We start from the raw sequence: 18,082 nt of genomic DNA, 5'->3' as shown, positions 1-18,082 counted from the left end.
TAATTCCGAGAAATAAAACCCCTGTAAATAATATGGACCCCATAAACACAGAAGAAAAGCACCTATACCTGACAAAATTAAGTGTGTACCCAAAATTGTAGTCATTTATTTCTTTCTATTTATACATTACAGAAGAATGGGAAAGATTCCTCAAGAGTCTCAGGTTTGAGAAGCATATGATAAACACCGCCAAAGCCTAAGATTGCAGAGGAAATTAATTGAAAGTACTCCAGATACAAAGTATGGAAGACGCATATTAAGGAAGTCATATCAGTTGATTGTTGTGGAATTTTTATTCCAACCCTGAAGATAGAGAAATAACTGGGGACAACCACGACAAGTCCAACAACAAATTGAGAATATGCTAATGCAGGAAATAGAACATATAGAAATGATTCCTTTCAGATGATCTAAATGGCAAACTCATTTATGTTTGAGAGTTCCTCGTATACAGTCGAACAATACATATCAAAGCAATAGTCTCATGTGTATTATAGTCTCATGTGTATTTCTACGTAGAATTTCTTGGAATCTAGAGCCATCAATATAATCACCAAACACAAGAGGAAAGGCCTTGTTAATAAAGTTGCATTTCATTGGACCATTTGATAGTGCAACTAAAGCAATTCTTCTTAAATCATAAAGATTTGGCAATTTAACTTGTGCTAGTTTCCAGTATAAATGAAGGAATGAGAAGACTTCCGTCAAGATTTAAGCTAGAAGCTCGAAGTTCATGCACAGTGGTGCAGATATAATTGCACAGAACAGCACTACAAGAAAAATATAACAAAAATAAAACTCAAAATATAGCATAGCTGTGTAGTAACTTATACCTTTACAATTCAAGTTTACCGTGTCTAGTCTATCTATGTCAAGGGCTCTGGTACATTTTCTGATTGATCATTTACTCTGTAAACCTTGAAAAAAATAGATTAAGCTAAAACTTAATATAATTTGGAAGAGTTTTACTAACTATAGAACACCCCATTGTAATTATATTATAAAAAGGAGGCAGTAAGCAAAACCTCATCCTCATGTATTTCCAATTGTGTTCTTTCAGCTGTTGCATTGTCATCCACATCTTTTTTTCTATCTTCTCTGTCTCTTTCACAATCTATCTCTTTCCATACTCTTCTTACTCAAGTGGAATACTTTGCAAAGCAATCTCTACCCATTTCCACATTAACAATGGTCAGTGATCAATGAGATCTACGTCTGCTCATGTGTGCTTACAATCTCAATGCATCCTATGTGTACCAGGTTTTGTATATCAGAATGGCCACTGAGTAAATATCTCATCAATGGAATTCATATCAAGGGAGAGTTAAGGATCCACTAATCCAACTAAAAGATTATTCACCAAGGAAAAGATTTACGTAAGAGTCAAAGCTTCATCATCTGCTAATTGAAAGATGTAGCGCAACATTGCTAGCACCACATATGGAAATATCAAGATAAGTAAATTTGTATTCAAACAAACAGATGTAATCAATCCCTTTGTATGCATCATGCAGGTAATGTGCCTTGTTTTAAATAGAATTTTCTCCATTAATAGACTTAAAAAATAGTATAATTATAAAAGTAGTCTTTCAAAAATAATTATTTTAAAATTAGGCTTATGCAGTGAATGAACCACCGCTTTCTAAATGTGCTAAATCATTAACCAATTTCTAAATGTGGTAAATCATTCACCGCTTAGACCTAGTTTTACAAATAAAAATATCAAATGTCTTTTCTTAGAATTAAAAAAAATTCTATAACCCTAGTCGCCCAAAAACCCCTTTTAAATATCTAAGGTCTAAGAGAAAAATTCATGCATTTTCGAAAACAAATGAAAATTTCGTATATTTGATAACGGGCATTCTTCTGCATCTCTATTTTCTAGGCTATTTTTATGCCTCCTACATAATCTACCTTTTCATTCTCTCCCCACTTTATTGAAATCGTTCTACAACAATCTGTACCCATTTCCATATCTACAAAGGACATTAATTACTGAGACACACTTCAACCACCTGTTAAGTTACAACTCTATGCATCTTACTAGCATTAGATCCATATGAGTATAACCAAGCACAAATGGAAATTCACCATATTCATCAGGAAATGAGGAAACGATTCAGCGGCAGAGCAATTTTTTTTAATCTTTTTGAGAATTAATGAAATATGCAACATCATTACACTTCACAATCAACACTTACGACAACCAGAAGCATCTGATTTCTCACTGTCTGGCTCACATAAAAAACAAAAAACAAAAAAAGAAAGATAGGTAAGTACCAAAATTTTCATTTTGTTTCCGAAAGATTGAGCTAATTGAAAACAGCTCAGGAATAGTCTTAACATTCCCGATCGTGTGCATGATGGAAATTTAGATCGATAGAGGTACCAAAAAGCCGACTAACAAAATTTTATGCCATAAATGGCGGATGTGGAAATTAAAACCCTAGAATCACTCGGCTCTAATACGTAGTTACCCAACATGCATGTGAAGATGAGTTGAATCATACTACATGCACCGACTGAAAAGGCAATCAAAAGTAATCAAATAGACAACAAAGAACAATTTACATCATCCAATGGCGAATTTTTTGGGAATTGAACCCAGAACCTGGTTGAACTAGGAGACTGAGGACCGATACCATATTATCCAAAGAAATTAACTTGATTAGTATCAACGCAAGAACATCAAAAGGGAAGTGGCCAAGTCGCTTTCCGAAGAAGTTGCTTCCGGAAGAAGCAAATCAGATCGGGCTCACCTGCTTGGCCACGGGGGGTTTGGGGGCGTCGTAGAGAGACAAATCCAGCGTCGTGGACCAAAGAGGCGAGGACGACGACGAGGAGGAGGAGGAGGAGGAGGCCCAGAGGAAATCGGCGACGAGGGCGACGCCGAGGAGGGCGAGGCCGGAGAGGACGAGCACGTACCTCTTCGCGATCGGCTTCGCCCCCGATCTCGCCATGGATGCTGTGCTCCTCCTGCTCCTCCTCCTCAAGGAGACGCGATCGATGGAGAGAGGAGGGAGAGAGGAGGAGGAGACATTGCGGCACGGGAATGGAGCTTCGTGCAACCTTTTGCTACTCTCTGTGAGAGAGAGAGAGAGAGAGAGAGAGAGAGAGAGAGAGGAAGGAGTATGCGGACGTTCGAACGGAAGGAATTTAATCTTAGGGCCTATTTGAATAAAAAATTCCACGGATTTTGCTCTTTTTTTTTTTTTTTTTTGCAAAAATATAACATTTTTTTAATTTCAGATCTTCTTCCTTCTTCTTACCCTTTTTTTATCCATTTAGGTATCGTTTGGTTCGAAAATTTTGCTCTTTAAGACATATTTATACTCTTTCACCCGGTTTGGTTGAGTAACACGGATAGGGTTAAGAGGCCTTTTTGTTTCCCAAACACAAAATGCTAATTCCCACGCTTAGATTATTAGATAGGGTGGGAATAACGGTTACCATCCTTATTTTTATTTTTAAAATTTAAAATTTAAAAAATTAAAATTAAAATTTTAAAGTTTTAAAATTTATAATTTGTAATTTCAAAATTAAAGTTTATAATTTTAAATTTTAAAGTTAATATTTTTAATTTTTCCAAATTAAATTTTGGTATTTTATATTTTTCATATTTAAATTTGATCTTAAATTTAAATTTTGTTTAAATTTTAATTTTAGAATTTAAATTTAAAATTTAAAATTTAAAATTTAAAATTTAAAAATTTAAATTTAAAATTAAAAAATTTAAATTCAAATATAGTGAGAGGGGTAATATCAATATTTTTTATTTATAACTACCAACTATTCTTCTTGTTTAATTTTTTCTATCCAAATGTTATTTTTTGTATTCCTAAAAACAACTCAATTTTTATCCAAATGCAAAATTAGTTTAGTTCTTACTTATACCTGAATTTGTATCTATCTTTGAAATAAGCAGTTCTTTCCTATAACGAAGTTTGAAATTAAGTTGCATCCTTTGAAACAAAATTATATCATGTACAACTATTTGAAAGTAAGTTACACTTTTTGAAACCATAAACTTTAATAAATTTTTTAATTTAATTTATTAAAAAATTTAAATAAAAAATAGAAGTTTCGGAGGTGCCAATGAAGAAATTAGGGGCTTATTTGGTTCATCCATTTTGGGTATGGAATGGTAATCGGTTTGATCAAATCCGGTTAATTTTGTTTGGTTCACATGAATCGGTTTGGGATTTCTATTTCGGACTGGAATGGGAATGACCCATTAGCCTTCAACTTGATTCCAGTCTTCTAGCCCGGATCGAGATTTCATTCCGGAAGCCCACTAAGTTCTCAAACCCCATGTGACCATCTCACCCTCCTTCTCTCTCTCCACTCCTTTCTCATCAAAAAAAAAAAAGTAACCTATCCTCTCTCAAAACCCTATCCCTAACCCACATCAATAAAAGTTTTTAAAAATAAATTTGATATTTTTTTTTGAAAAACTTATTAGAGAATAGTATTATATTTTTCATAAATTTTAAATAATATAAATTTATATTTGAGAGTAAAATTAGTATTATAGTATCCTATAATTTTTTTAATTTATACGAACCAAACAATGAAATGTGAATAACTCATTCCAATTCCCAATCCACAAATAAACCAAACGTCTTGGGAGAGTGGGTCATTCCAATTACCATTCCAATTCATTCCCATTTCATTATCCATTTCAATTCCACCCTTGAACCAAACAAGCCCTAAGGTAAGATTCAATTTGCACCATATACTTTATCATATTTTCAATCCTCACTCTATGATTTAAAAAATTATCATATAAATTTATTTTTATTTTATGGTAAAAATTTATCCTTAAATAAAGTAACATGTTATTTTTCAAAATCAAATGATATAAAAGTATTATTTTGCTATTTGATGATACTAAAATAAAATCAAATGATAATCTCCTATAAAAATACATTAAGGGCATGTTTGGTTCATGATTAGAATAGAAATGGGAAATGGAATTGGATTGCTTTAGAATGAAAAATGGAATGACGAATCATTCAAAAATGTTTGGTTCATTATTGGAATGGAAATCGGAATGAAAATTTAAAATTTTTGAGAGAGGATTTTGATTAAGAGAGAGAAAAGTGATGAAGGGAGGGGAAATAGGTGTTGATAAAAGAAGATTTTGAATAATTTACTTTGAAATTAGTCAATCCGGGATTCAAAGCCGGATTGGATCATAAATGAATTTGGACACTCCCATTCCGGAGTGGAATAAGAATCGGAATCCGATTCCTATAAAACAAATGGCAACTATCGGAATCAATGAATTCCATTCCGATTCCATAATCTAAAATAGGTGAACCAAGCATGCCCTAATTGACACTTTTAAAGGAACACGTGGTGCTTTTAATCTTTTTTCCATCTTCTCCCTCTCTTCTTACTTTGGCTCATATCCTATCAAGATTTATAGGGACTTTTTTTTTTTTTATCCTATCTTTTTTTCTCTGTATATTATCTCTTTGAAAAATTATATTCAAAAACTAATTATTATCCATCCTTTTCTACTCTCCCCTAAAATCAATTCGATGCTATAAAGGTGAGGTGGCGGACGATGGCGTGCGCGTTTTTAGTGAAGAGCAGGTTAAGACGGGGGAGCCCGGAGTGATCGCAGCAAATGAGAATGGCATTCTTGAGGGAGACGATGGGGATAATGAGATCGAGCTTCCCACGTGTAAGCGATCTCCTCTCGCACATTCAAGATTCATCTGCATTCAAACTCGTCTTTCTCTTTGTCCTCCTCCATAACTTCAAAGAAAGAATGAAAAGTAGAGAGGAGAGGAGAGAGAGAGCGCTACAACAGAATTAGGTTATAGGGACACATGTTTGGGACACTTTTGAGTAAGTGTCCTATTTATACTAAAACTTAAAAAAACATCTACTAATGCCTAAATATAAAGCTCAATCCAACCAAAAATAAAAGATTACTCTACTCAACCCATCACACCCAGCCCATTTGGCCTGATTACAAACAGAAAAGAAAAAAAAAAGAGAAAAATCAATTACTATTTTTTTTTCTCTCTTCACTCAATCTACTGAAATTCTAGGCGAAGAGTCATTCCTATCGTCCTCCTCCGCCACCGCAGCCAACGGGATAGAGTTTCGGCGGTTGCTAAATACTTAAATAAGTTGTTGGTAAATTAGCAGCACTCTTTTATGTTATAGCGACACTCTATAACTGTCACTATATACCTAGCGACCCCACATATAGCAACACTTTTTAAAAGTGTCGGTAATTTTAGCTAGCAGCACTTTTGACATGTACCTACATTTAAAAGTGTCACTATAGACCGTTTTTGTTGTAGTGAGCAAGATAGAAATGGATAATAGAGAAGTTGTGATATATGACAATAGCACCATAGTAAAATCCCTTAACCTCTTCTCTCTTATTTTTTTCTTTTATTTTTTTTTTACATAGTTTTTTTTTTTTTATAAATTTTGTTGTGTTCCCTCTCAGTTTCATTAGACATTTCCGATCTCATATCTTAATTAGTAAATTATACTTTGTGTTAACTAACTGTTTAGTATAGAGACTAACAATTTTTTTTCTCAAAAACTAATAGAGATTATTTTCTTCAATAGAGATAATTACAACTTTTTGTATAAATTAATAAGACTGATTGCTTATAAGAGATTATTACTAATATTTATGTTTGAATATAGAGTTTTGTGTGTTCTTTTTATTGGTGTATGCTTGATATTTTTTTATTATTTAATAATTTTTATAGTTTCTACCCGCTGCAAAATATGGGTCCCTAAAATAGTTAAATATAATTTTTGAACTACAAAGTAGAGAAGTGATTAGGCCCGACATAGTGATCATTTTTCTATTTTTTTTTAGAACATATTCTATATAATATGATATACCAATTAAAAGGCTCTTTTTCTTTTTGTCATGATTAGTTATCTTGTAATAAATGAATAAGAATTTGTCTAAAAAAATTTTGAAAGTAGAAAGAAAAACTACTTTTAAAACTTTTATCTTTTTTATTAGAGAGTTATAAAGGTATCCTATAATGTTGCTGATGACATGACAATTTCATTATTATTTCTAAACGTTAATTACTAAAATTTCAAATATCATTATTAAACCCTAAGCATCATTATTATACTTTAGGTTCTAAATTCTAACTTTTATATGTGTATGTCAAAATATAAACAATACTAGTGTAGGCCTGCTCGATGCAGCGAATTGATATTGTTCAAGCAAAAATTTATAGATAATTAAGTACCTATAGAATTAAAAATAAATATTTATGATTATTTTTATCAAATTTTACTATTTCAGAAAATGGTGATACATTCTTCCTCCATTTATATATTTATGATTTACAAATAAAAAACAAAGTGATTGCCAACAGTGATGTTTTAACTTGTAGATTTGTCTTGTGTGCCAGCAAGACAACATAGAGCATCAGCGGTTCCCTAGTCGTCCGTGGGAGAGCGTCTCCATAGATTTCATCTCTGCCCTGCCAAAAGTGGGGGAGTTAGACTCCATCTGTGAATAAAGATAATCATTATACTACTGACTAAGAAATAAGATAATATAAAGATCGAAAATTTTGAATTTTGAAATATATGAATCATAATAATATACATGATATAGACTGAAGAAATGTCAAGAGATATATATTCTATAATCTCTATGCACAAACTAAAACCTATAGCAGTAGTTGCATACCATGAATGACAACCAACTAACTAATATATAGACTAAAAATTAATAAAAGAGAAACTAAAAGCCAATCATTTTTTAGAATCATATATATAATTTTGAAATCCAACATTACGTAAAAGCATTTAGAAAATTAAGTAGAACTCTTTTTTAATTTTCTATTATCAAAACAGAAATATTAGAACTCAAATTAGTAGAGAAGTAAAAGTATATTAAGATAATCAAATAGACAGGAAAAAAATCCAAACAAAATACAACAATATGAATGTGCTAAACTTAAACTAACTATATGTATTTTACGATGAAAGTTACTGCAAGGAGAACCAAAAACTAAAGTCTAAATCTTAAAGAGGAACAAAACGTAAAAAAAAAGAAAAAATATAGAAAAACAATATAGAAAGAAAAAACAGTAAAGATCAAAGACAATACAGACAACAATCACAAAGTGACATGAAATGTATAGTCTCTTGAGCCTAAGAAGTGTATAATTGATAAGCTAGGGTGTTTCGTGACTACATGTTATAGTGGGAGGTGATGAGAGGAAAATGCGAAGGTGAAGAGAGTAATTTTGAAATGTTAGGAAATGTAGAAGGTGAATAGCTTTTGTACATGGAGATTGATGGCTTAGGGAGCGTATCATGCATGGCACGTGCTTTTGCTCTCAAATACAACCATCCCAATGGGCCATCATGGGCCATGATCTATGTATTGGGCCATCATAGGTCGTGATCTATATGCCATGGACCATGCTAAAGAGTATAGCTTCCAAAAAATTGTAGGCCCCACCCTTGAGTCTCAACACCGTGATACTCGAGTGTTTCACACCTTGCACCTATAGGGCATAACCTACTTTTACTTGGGGGTCGGAGACTGTGATGCAACAAAATTTATCCTTCTCTTTTCGAGCATTTTACTTGACGTATGAGATAAAGTTTCGAAAACAACTTTTTATAGAGGGGAAGGATTTAGTGTTCCGAAAAAATTAACTATCGGATCAATTACAATTTCAGTGACTCGTCTACACATCTATAAAAGTGTCGAGATGAGTTGGAATTGTATTATGTAAAGAATGAATGTGTTGTGTAAAAAGTTTCGAGTTGTGGATGTTTGGGACAACGTAATAGATAGTTAAATTCTCTTATTCTCTTGATTGCCCTCGTGCAAAATGTGCTGCAATGATCTCCTTATTTGGAATGATGCACAAACTTTCCTACGTGTTGGACGGATAGGAAAGGCTCTGTCAGTTCGGCGGATTTGTTGCGGATTTGTTGCACTGCCATCGCCCTTTCTACTGTCATCAACAGAAGAGAGATGATTTGAATAGATTTAAATAGAGAGTGATGAAGATAGAGTAAAAAAAAGAGAAGCAAAGAAAAATTTAAGAAATGGACCAAAACTACTGAAGAGGTAAGAGAAAAAGGCCAAATTGAGAAAAAAAAGAAAAGAAAAAAGAGATTAAATGATGAAGAATAATGAGATGACTCAAATGAGAAAATGAAAGGTCTCATGAAAGAGAGAGAGAGAGATAGAGGAAAACCTAAGAGCCACCAAAACCACTGTGGGGTAAAAGAAAAGGCTAAAGAGGGAAAAAAAAAAGATTAAATGACAATAAATGCTAAGGGGGGAAGGGAAAGGTATAGGCAAGAAAGGTTCAAAGGATGAGATGAGCCAGTTCGATTCAAGAAAATATGAGAAAGTGGTTTAAAGGAAGAGAATAGTTGGTTCGATTTAAAAAAAAAAAAACTTATTTAAAAGAGGAGAGAAGCTAGTTTAAAAGAGGTGAAAGTCAGAAAAAAAAAAAAAAGGTAATAAAAAAATCGATTTTACAAAAAGAAGAATATGATTTAACATGTAGTATATTACAAATTAGCCCAATTCGTCTTGAAGAAAGAAGAGGAAGAGATGGGCCAGTTGAGATGGTTCAGTTCAAGGCAGGAATTACTAGCAAGTGAAGCCCGCAACCAAAAGTGAAGGAAAAACAGCCACGTGGAAACTTTTATTCGAGACTAATAAATAGGTATAGATATTGAGATACTTTAAATCGAGGGATCCAAAACATTTTTCAAATTATAAATAATCGGCTATTTCTTTCTACGTTAACTTTGTATAAAACTTTTGTTTAGCAAAATAGAAAAGCCACATTCGATACACAAACAATAAGAGAAAACTTGTTCTCACACGTTCGGACTGCTAATCAGCAGCTGCAACCCCTCATGCGAGCTGCCTCTAGCACGTATAGCTCTGCCGGCCTCCCCCCCCCCCCCCCGGCCTCCCCCCCTCCCCCCCTCACTCTCACCGCCGATGCCTTTAGCTTCTCATTCGCCATCAGCTCTTTTATGCACTTTCCAATCTCCTCCCCACTCACCACCCCTTCCTCTGCCTCCCAACTCCACTCCCTCACCCACATCCCGAGCCCACACGCCACCGCAACCGCTGCGTTCACGCGCTGGTCCGCTGCTCTTGGCCATGCCAATATCGGCTTCCCGAATACTGCCGCCTCCGCTACCGAATTCCACCCGCAGTGGCTCAAGAACCCTCCGACGGATACATGGCCCAGCACCCTCTCTTGCTCTACCCATCCTTTTACTACCATTCCCCTCCCCTTCACTCTCTATAAGAATTGCTCGTCGTCGCCGCCGACCAACTGCTCTACTTCGCTATCATCCTCTCGATCGACGGCTTTGCCCTTCACCACCCACAGGAACCGCACGCCACTTACTTCGATGCCCCTCCGTAGTTGCTGTATTTGTGCCTTCGACATTGCCGTGCGGCTGCCGAAGCTCACGTAGATTACGGACCCTGCGGGCTGCTCGTTGAGCCACTACGTCAGCAATGGCGTCGCCGACTTTGAGCCTCCCAGTGGGTGCAATGGACCGACTGCGATCACCGGAGGGAGCGAAGGAGTGACTTTTCCCGCTCTCAGCGCGGCGAGCGCCTCTAGCTCGAAGCCATCGAACGTATTCACTATAATTCCGTCCGCTTGCGGGAGCGCGCGGCCGTTGCTGACGAACTGGATTGTGAAGAGATTGTCAGCGTCGTGGAGCGCCGGCACGACGGACGCTCTCGGTACTCGCCACAGCCCCGGAATATCAATGTCACCGATCGGCGAGCCGGGTTCGGCGGCGTCGAGATAAGTTGGAAAGTACGTGTAGAGCGCAAGCATGGAGGCAGATGTGGTGAACAGAATGTAGCTCTTGAGGCCTAAGTTGGCGGTGACGACGGGGAGGACGGCGGAGGCCAGCGCGATGTCGATGACGACGGCGGAGATCGGAAGGGATGAGGATTCGAAAATAGGAGCGAGGAGGCGAGGAGGTGGGCTGAGCGGCGGATCATCTCGTACCTGTGAGACAACCATTTTTCGAGACAAGAACGATTCAAGAAGGCTTGTAAAACAAGTAATCCGATCCGATTCGGGCTTCCGGATACGTTGGCTATCCGGTTTGTAAGTTTCCGCTGCCTATTATTTCCAACAATATTTAACACTCACTTTTTTTATTTAAGTTTAAAACTTTAGGTTAATTTAATATCGATTCCTGTAAAAGTATTAAATAACAGATAAATCCTTACAAAATTTAAATAATCAGATTTATCCCTTCAAAATTCTCTGTTTTACAAATATATTTCGCCAAAAATTCTGGTTCGTTCATATATGTCTCTGCCGTTTGATTCACCATCAATTTTCTAAAAGTGGGTGAGTAAAATTATTTTATCCTAACAAATTTATTCTACAAAAAGCTTTCTTTCTTTCTCTCCCCTCGCCTTTGCCACAACAGATACAATGTCTTATTTTTTTCACGACCAAGGCCTCACCTTGAGATTGCCACAGCCATGGATAAAGAGAAGAGGGCGTGAAAGATGACGAAACTTAAATAAAGAGTTAAAAGGTATTTTTCCTCTTAGCTAACTGTGATTAGCTTTTCTAACTCGTAGTTATCTAAATTTTGGTAACATAACAATATATTTACAGTCGAGAGGACTTTCGAAAGAATAAATCTGGTAATTTAAATTTTATAGAAATATATTTGCTATTTAATATTTTTGTATGGAGCTATATACAATTATCCCTAAAACTTTTTATTCGCTGAAGAAGGTTAATTGAGTTTAATGGAAAGAAAATTGATTAGGTAAAACTAAGAAATAAATAGAATTTAAACTCAAAACCTGCTACTCTATAATAGTATAATAGATAAAGATATTGTTTTAATTGGTCAGTTTTGTTATCTAATGTTAAATTTATTGACAGAAAGATGGCGAGTAGGCGCAACCCACTCTAATTAACAAAAACTTTAGAATAAAAAGAGTTTCTGTCACTAAAAATAAAATAAGCTCAGAAAAGTTTAACCAACTATGCTTTAATCAATTTTAAATGCAAAAAAGAATAACAAAAAACAAAAATGCAAGATGAAATTTGGATAAAATGTTTAGAGATCACTACAAACAAAATCTCAATATAAGTATACTTTTTAGAAGATGCTTGGACAAAGGGTTCTTACAATATAATAAATACTGACGCTTTAAAAAACTGTTGTCATATGAATCATATATTGTATCAAATTAATTTACTATCATTTTTAATTTTCTAACACTTTAAAGCATCAGGTTCTGGTTGGCTTAAATGAATTAGTATCTTGCCCTATTGTCACGGGTCTAATGACTTTTTGTCGAAAAGCCCGCGCGGCGCTCGTCTGTCACCTGCACAAAACGAGCCAGCCAAGCCAAACCGTCCCAAGGCGCAACTTCGCAAATTGGCAACGACCGAGAATCGAGAGAAAGCACGTAAAGGGATCCTGCAAATTGGCACAAACAACGAGTATTTTATTGATAACGAAAAGTTGGACTACAAGCGAAAGGCACAAGACTCGACTTGGTCGGGCATGGCCGGTGAGGGCAAAATGATCACCAAGACACTACGCTTTTAGCGAAGCGGGCTCACTTAATACGTCTCACCCAACCTTCCCGTACTACCCTATATTAGCATCCACCCATTTGGCACCCCGGGGGTACAAAGGTGCTCACCGAGGGGTACGTTTTCCCACTCCGCACATCCATGGGAAAATAGGCCGCCGACCCATGTCCGACACGCGTCCGGCTCAATCCGTCGCATAAGCGGCTATCGTTAGCGAAACCTATGTCCCCTTGGATGTGTAGCACAAGTGAACCCGCGGGTAGCCAACCGGATGCCAATTTACATGCAATGCCCATCCAAAATAAGGAAAATCCTATGTCGAAGTCTTGCCCGACACAACATTTACAGACTCTTTACAAACTCAATGTTATTGACAAGGTCAGGGCTGTTGACAACTAAAAAGGGCCCTGACAGACTCCCCCACTTGATTCCTCGACGCCCTCGTCGAGGTCTTCAGCTTGTACCACCTTGCGTGCTTTGTTCATCCCGACGTGTCCGTCAAGGTCTTCTGCTGGTACTCCCTGATCTTGTCTTCTTCATGCCGAAGTGCATCCTCACGCTCCCAACTGGCTTCAGCCTTCGGCAGGTTCTTCCACTGGACAAGGAACTCCCTTTCAGCTGCTCCACTGGGTAGCTTCCGCACTCTGTCCGCCAGAATGTTGTCAACTCGCCTCTCGACTGAGAAAATGGTGGGGGTGGGGCGAGTCGAGCTGTTCCTTGAGGGATCTTCACGGTCGGCATGGTAGGGCTTCAGGCAGCTCGTATGGAACACCGGGTGGATTTTAAGCCACGCCAGGAGCTGCACGCGGTAGGAGACCTTTCCCACCTTGCCCACGATAGGAAAGGGGCCTTCATACTTCCGGACCAAACCCTTGTGTACCTTTCGGAACACTCTCAGGGATGCTGGTTGGAGCTTGACCAGCACGGCCTTTGCTGTAGTCTCGAGGCCGCCTATCCTTATCGGCCCACTTCTTCATCGTTCTAGCCGCCTTCTCCAAGTAGGCTCGGGCGATCTCAGCATTACGATGCCACTCCTTGGCAAGGTGGTAAGCTGAGGGGCTGCTGCCGGTGTACCCGATGACCAAGGTATGAGGTGTTGAAGGTTGCTGGCCGGTAATGGTCTCGAAGGGGCTTTTGTTGGTCGCAGAGCTCCGCTGCAGGTTGTACGAGAACTGGGCTACATCAAGTAGCTTCACCCAGTCTCGTTGGTTGGCACTTACGAAGTGCCGCAGATATTGCTCGAGTAGAGCATTTATTCTTTCAGTTTGGCCGTCCGTCTGGGGGTGTAGGCTGGTGGAGAAGTATAGCTTGGAACCCAAGAGCTTGAAGAGCTCTGTCCATAGCCGCCCGAGGAAGCGGGAATCCCTATCACTGATGATGTTCTGTGGGACTCCCCAATACTTCACCACATGCTTCAAAAATAGCCGCGCCGTCTCCTCAGCAGTACAACTTATGGGTGCGGGGATGAAAGTGGCATACTTCGAAAATCGGTCCACTATAACGAGAATCGAACCGAACTCCCCCACCTTTGGCAGACTGGAGATGAAGTCCAGGGAGACGCTCTCCCACGGCCGCTCCGGCGCTGGTAAGGGCTTCAGCAGCCCACACGGCTTCTCTCGCTCCACCTTGTCTTGCTGGCATGTGAGACATGTGCGTACATATTCTTCAATGTCCTCCCCCATTTTCGGCCAATAATAGGCCCTCTCCATAAGGGCCAGGGTCCGATGTACGCCCGGGTGGCCTGCCCACAGAGTGTCGTGACACTCCTGGAGCAGTTCTCTCCTCAAGTTTCCCGCCCGCGGCACGTACACTCGATCCCCCTTTGTTTTGATGAGGCCATCCTGGATCCAGAATCTTTGCGCCTTGCCTTCATCGATCAATTGCTTGAGAGTCACTGTCATGGGATCCTTCCTCAACCCTTCACGAATCCTCTCTTGCAAAGTCGCTTGTACTTGACTTGCCCTCTCATTCGACAGAGTTTTAAGAGCGGCAAGTTCGGCCTTTCTGCTGAGAGCGTCAGCGACTTGGTTACATCGTCCTGGCTTGTACTCCAAAACCATGTCGAACTCTGCTAGGAAGTCTTGCCATCTCGCCTGTTTCGGAGTGAGCATCTTCTGAGTCTGAAAGTAACTCAGAGCGACGTTGTCTGTCTTGACCACAAATCGGGATCCCAGGAGATAGTGCCTCCATACCCGGAGACAATGCACCACTGCTGTCATCTCCTTCTCATGGGTCGCGTACCGCCGCTCGGTGTCATTCAGCTTTCGGCTCTCGAAGGCTACAGGGTGGCCATCTTGGACGAGTACCCCCCCAATAGCATAATCCGAGGCGTCTGTATGGACTTCGAACGGGAGTGAGTGATCAGGTAGACGTAGTACTGGCTCCTCCATCACCGCAGCCTTCAAGTCATCAAAGGCTTTCTGACACTCGTCGGACCACCTCCATGCCCGGTCCTTTCGTAGCAGGTCCGTCAATGGTGCAGCCCTCCGCGAGTAGCTGCTAATGAAGCGCCGATAGTAGTTCACAAGTCCAAGGAACGAGCGTAATTCCGTTACTCTTGTCGGCGCTCTCCACTCTTTTATGGCACGAATTTTCTCCTCATCCATTCCAATTAGGCCACCACCCACTCGATGGCCCAAGAACATGATCTCCTTCTGAGCAAAGTAACATTTCTCCTTCTTCACATAGAGGGAGTGCTCCTTTAATGTCTGGAAGACGATGCGGAGGTGTTCAACATGCTCCTCCAAGGTCTTGCTGTACACGACAATGTCATCCAGATAGATCACCACAAATTTGTCTAGATGGTCGTGAAACAGGTTGTTCATCAGGGTACAGAACGTAGCTGGGGCATTCGTAAGCCCAAACGGCATCACCAAGAATTCGAACGCCCCATACCTTGTGACACATGTTGTCTTCGCCTCGTCACCTTCCGCAATCCGGACCTGCCAGTAGCCTGATCGCAAGTCCAGTTTGGAGAAGTACCGCGCCTTCCCCAATTGATCAAACAAGTCCGCAATGAGTGGGATTGGGTACTTGTTCTTGATGGTTGCCTTGTTCAGAGCCCGATAATCCACACATAGCCGCAGACTGCCATCATGCTTCTTTTGGAAAAGTACAGGGGCTCCGAACGGTGCTTTCGAGCTGCGAATAAGACCGCCTTTAAGCAGCTCATCTAGTTGCTTCCGAAGTTCTGCCAACTCCGGAGGAGACATACGGTAGGGAGAGCGAGCCGGGGCCCTCGTGCCAGGCTCGAGCTCGATCCGGTGGTCTACTGCTCGTCGGGGAGGTAAAGATTTTGGTAGTTCTGGGGGCATGACATCCTTGAACTCCTTCAAGAGTTTCGCCACTACAGGTGGCGTCGGGGTCTCGTCCCCACTCCCAGTCTCCAACTTCAACGCCGCTACATAAGTCAGCTCGCCCCTCTTCACGCCCTTCTTGAGCTGGAGCGCTGAAATCTGTCGGGCATCCGTTGTCTTCCGCACTACCGGAACGACACATGGAGAATCGTCACCCATCATGCAGAGGGCATCCAAGAATGGCATGGGTACTCCTCTAGCCGTCTGAAGAAACTCCATCCCGAGGATGACTTGGAAATCATCCAGCGGCACCGACATGAAATTGGCTTTACCTGTCCACGAGCCGATGCTGACAGGTACCTCCTTCGCAAGACCCGCGATAGGTTGGGCCTTCGAATTTACTGCTTTCATGCGACTCCCATCCTTGCTCAGTGCAAGTCCAAGACGTTCAGCTTCACCAGTCGCAATGAAGTTGTGGGTAGCACCTGTATCCACCATTGCCCTTGTTGTCTTTCCATTGAGCTTGATGTCCACATACATCAGCTCACTATGTTTACTCTCCCTCGGCAGCGGGGTCTTCTTCTTCTCCCCCACTTGACCTTTGAGTGCATTGAGCAACCGGAGTGCCCCCATCCGGATGCTTCCTGTCTCAGCTGCCTCTTCCTCTTCGTCGGATTCGGGTTCCTTCGTCTGCACTGCATTGAGGGACTTCCTCTGAGGGCACGCTCTGACAAAGTGTGGACCCCCACAAAGGAAGCAACCCTCTTCAGGGCTCTTGAAATTCTTCGGACTCTTGGACCCTACCCCTTTTCGCTCCGTGGATGTCAGTCCCTTACCCTTTGCCTTCTGGTTGTGGGTTTTGGGGTTGTTGCCCACGGGTTTCTTCTTGGGGTGCTCCGGCGGCGAGTAGTCGGTCAGCCGCTCAGCCGCTCCCTGGGCCGCAGCTAAGTCCTTGATGTTCTGGCGACGCAGTTCCGCCTGCGCCCAAGGTTTCAGTCCTTCGAGAAAATGAAAGAGTTTGTCTTTCTCGGACATATCTCGGATATCCAGCATCAACGCGGAGAATTGCTTGACATACTCTCGAATGGACCCCGTCTGCTGGAGTCGTCGCAAATTCCGTCGCGCGATAAACTCGACATTTTCAGGAAGAAACTGAGCCTTTAACTCCTTCTTTAGGTCCTCCCAAGTGTCGATGGTACAGCGACCTTCCTGAATGTCCTCGTATCGGGTCCTCCACCATAGCTTGGCATCTCCGTCGAGGTACATCGTCGCAAACGTGACCTTCGACTCCTCAGTGTCGGGTTGGACGACACGGAAGTACTGTTCCATGTCGAATAGAAAGTTCTCGAGCTCTTTCGCATCACGAGCTCCACGAAAGCTCCGCGGTTCCGGCACTCGAACACGCCCCGCGTGCCCGCCACCTTGGGGTGCGGGAGGAGCATTGCCCATGGCCCTTGTCAGCAGTCCGACACGTGCAAACAATTCGATGGTCTGCTCCTTCAAGTGATGGACCGCCTCCTTCGTGTTATCCTGCAGCTCAGTCACTGACTCGACGAGTTGAGTGAGCGTCGCCTCAAGCATGGCGATCCGTTGCTCATGCGTAGACGCCTTTGTCACTTTCTCGTCAAGTCGAGTAAGCTGGGCCTCCAAGTCGACGAGTCTCTCGCGATTGCTCTTGTGCCTATCTGATTCGCCTTGTCCTTCGTTATCTGCCAGCGCCGCGAGCTGTGCTGTTGATGGTTGCGCCACCGTGCTTGTCTCTGCGACAGGGGCTCTGCTCCGGCCCATGTCGTCTCCGTCGATCCGGGCTCTGATACCACTTGTCACGGGTCTAATGACTTTTTGTCGAAAAGCCCGCGCGGCGCTCGTCTGTCACCTGCACAAAACGAGCCAGCCAAGCAAAACCGTCCCGAGGCGCAACTTCGCAAATTGGCAACGACCGAGAATCGAGAGAAAGCACGTAAAGGGATCCTGCAAATTGGCACAAACAACGAGTATTTTATTGATAACGAAAAGTTGGACTACAAGCGAAAGGCACAAGACTCGACTTGGTCGGGCATGGCCGGTGAGGGCAAAATGATCACCAAGACACTACGCTTTTAGCGAAGCGGGCTCACTTAATACGTCTCACCTAACCTTCCCGTACTACCCTATATTAGCATCCACCCATTTGGCACCCCGGGGGTA

At 41.0% G+C, this 18,082-nt stretch overlaps 2 protein-coding genes and 1 pseudogene across 4 annotated transcripts in view; all 3 read right to left on the bottom strand.

Annotated features, from left to right (window-relative positions):
* LOC109726430 (kelch repeat-containing protein At3g27220-like) overlaps positions 1-3,150 on the bottom strand; it is a 10,941-nt gene extending 7,791 nt beyond the window's left edge. For all 3 annotated transcript variants that reach the window (XR_002220515.1, XR_002220516.1, XM_020256006.1), the window contains exon 1: positions 2,760-3,150. Coding sequence is in view for 1 of the 3 variants with exons in the window: in XM_020256006.1 (XP_020111595.1) it covers positions 2,760-2,960 (201 nt within the window). In the remaining 2 variants the exon portion in view is untranslated. The remainder of the gene's footprint in view (positions 1-2,759) is intronic.
* On the bottom strand, positions 9,888-11,523 carry LOC109726335 (annotated as a pseudogene).
* Positions 13,081-17,683, bottom strand: LOC109726334. Its single transcript, XM_020255871.1, has 2 exons — positions 13,457-17,683; positions 13,081-13,398 (listed from the first exon to the last, which is right to left on the bottom strand). The coding sequence occupies exons 1-2, from the start codon at positions 17,681-17,683 to the stop codon at positions 13,081-13,083; spliced, it is 4,545 nt and encodes a 1,514-aa protein (XP_020111460.1).

This window comes from Ananas comosus, linkage group 21 (genome assembly GCF_001540865.1).
Source record: "Ananas comosus cultivar F153 linkage group 21, ASM154086v1, whole genome shotgun sequence".
In the NCBI taxonomy this organism is placed as follows: Eukaryota; Viridiplantae; Streptophyta; class Magnoliopsida; order Poales; family Bromeliaceae; genus Ananas; species Ananas comosus.
Note: the sequence above shows the minus strand (reverse complement) of the source record. Positions and strands in the feature narration are given on the sequence as shown.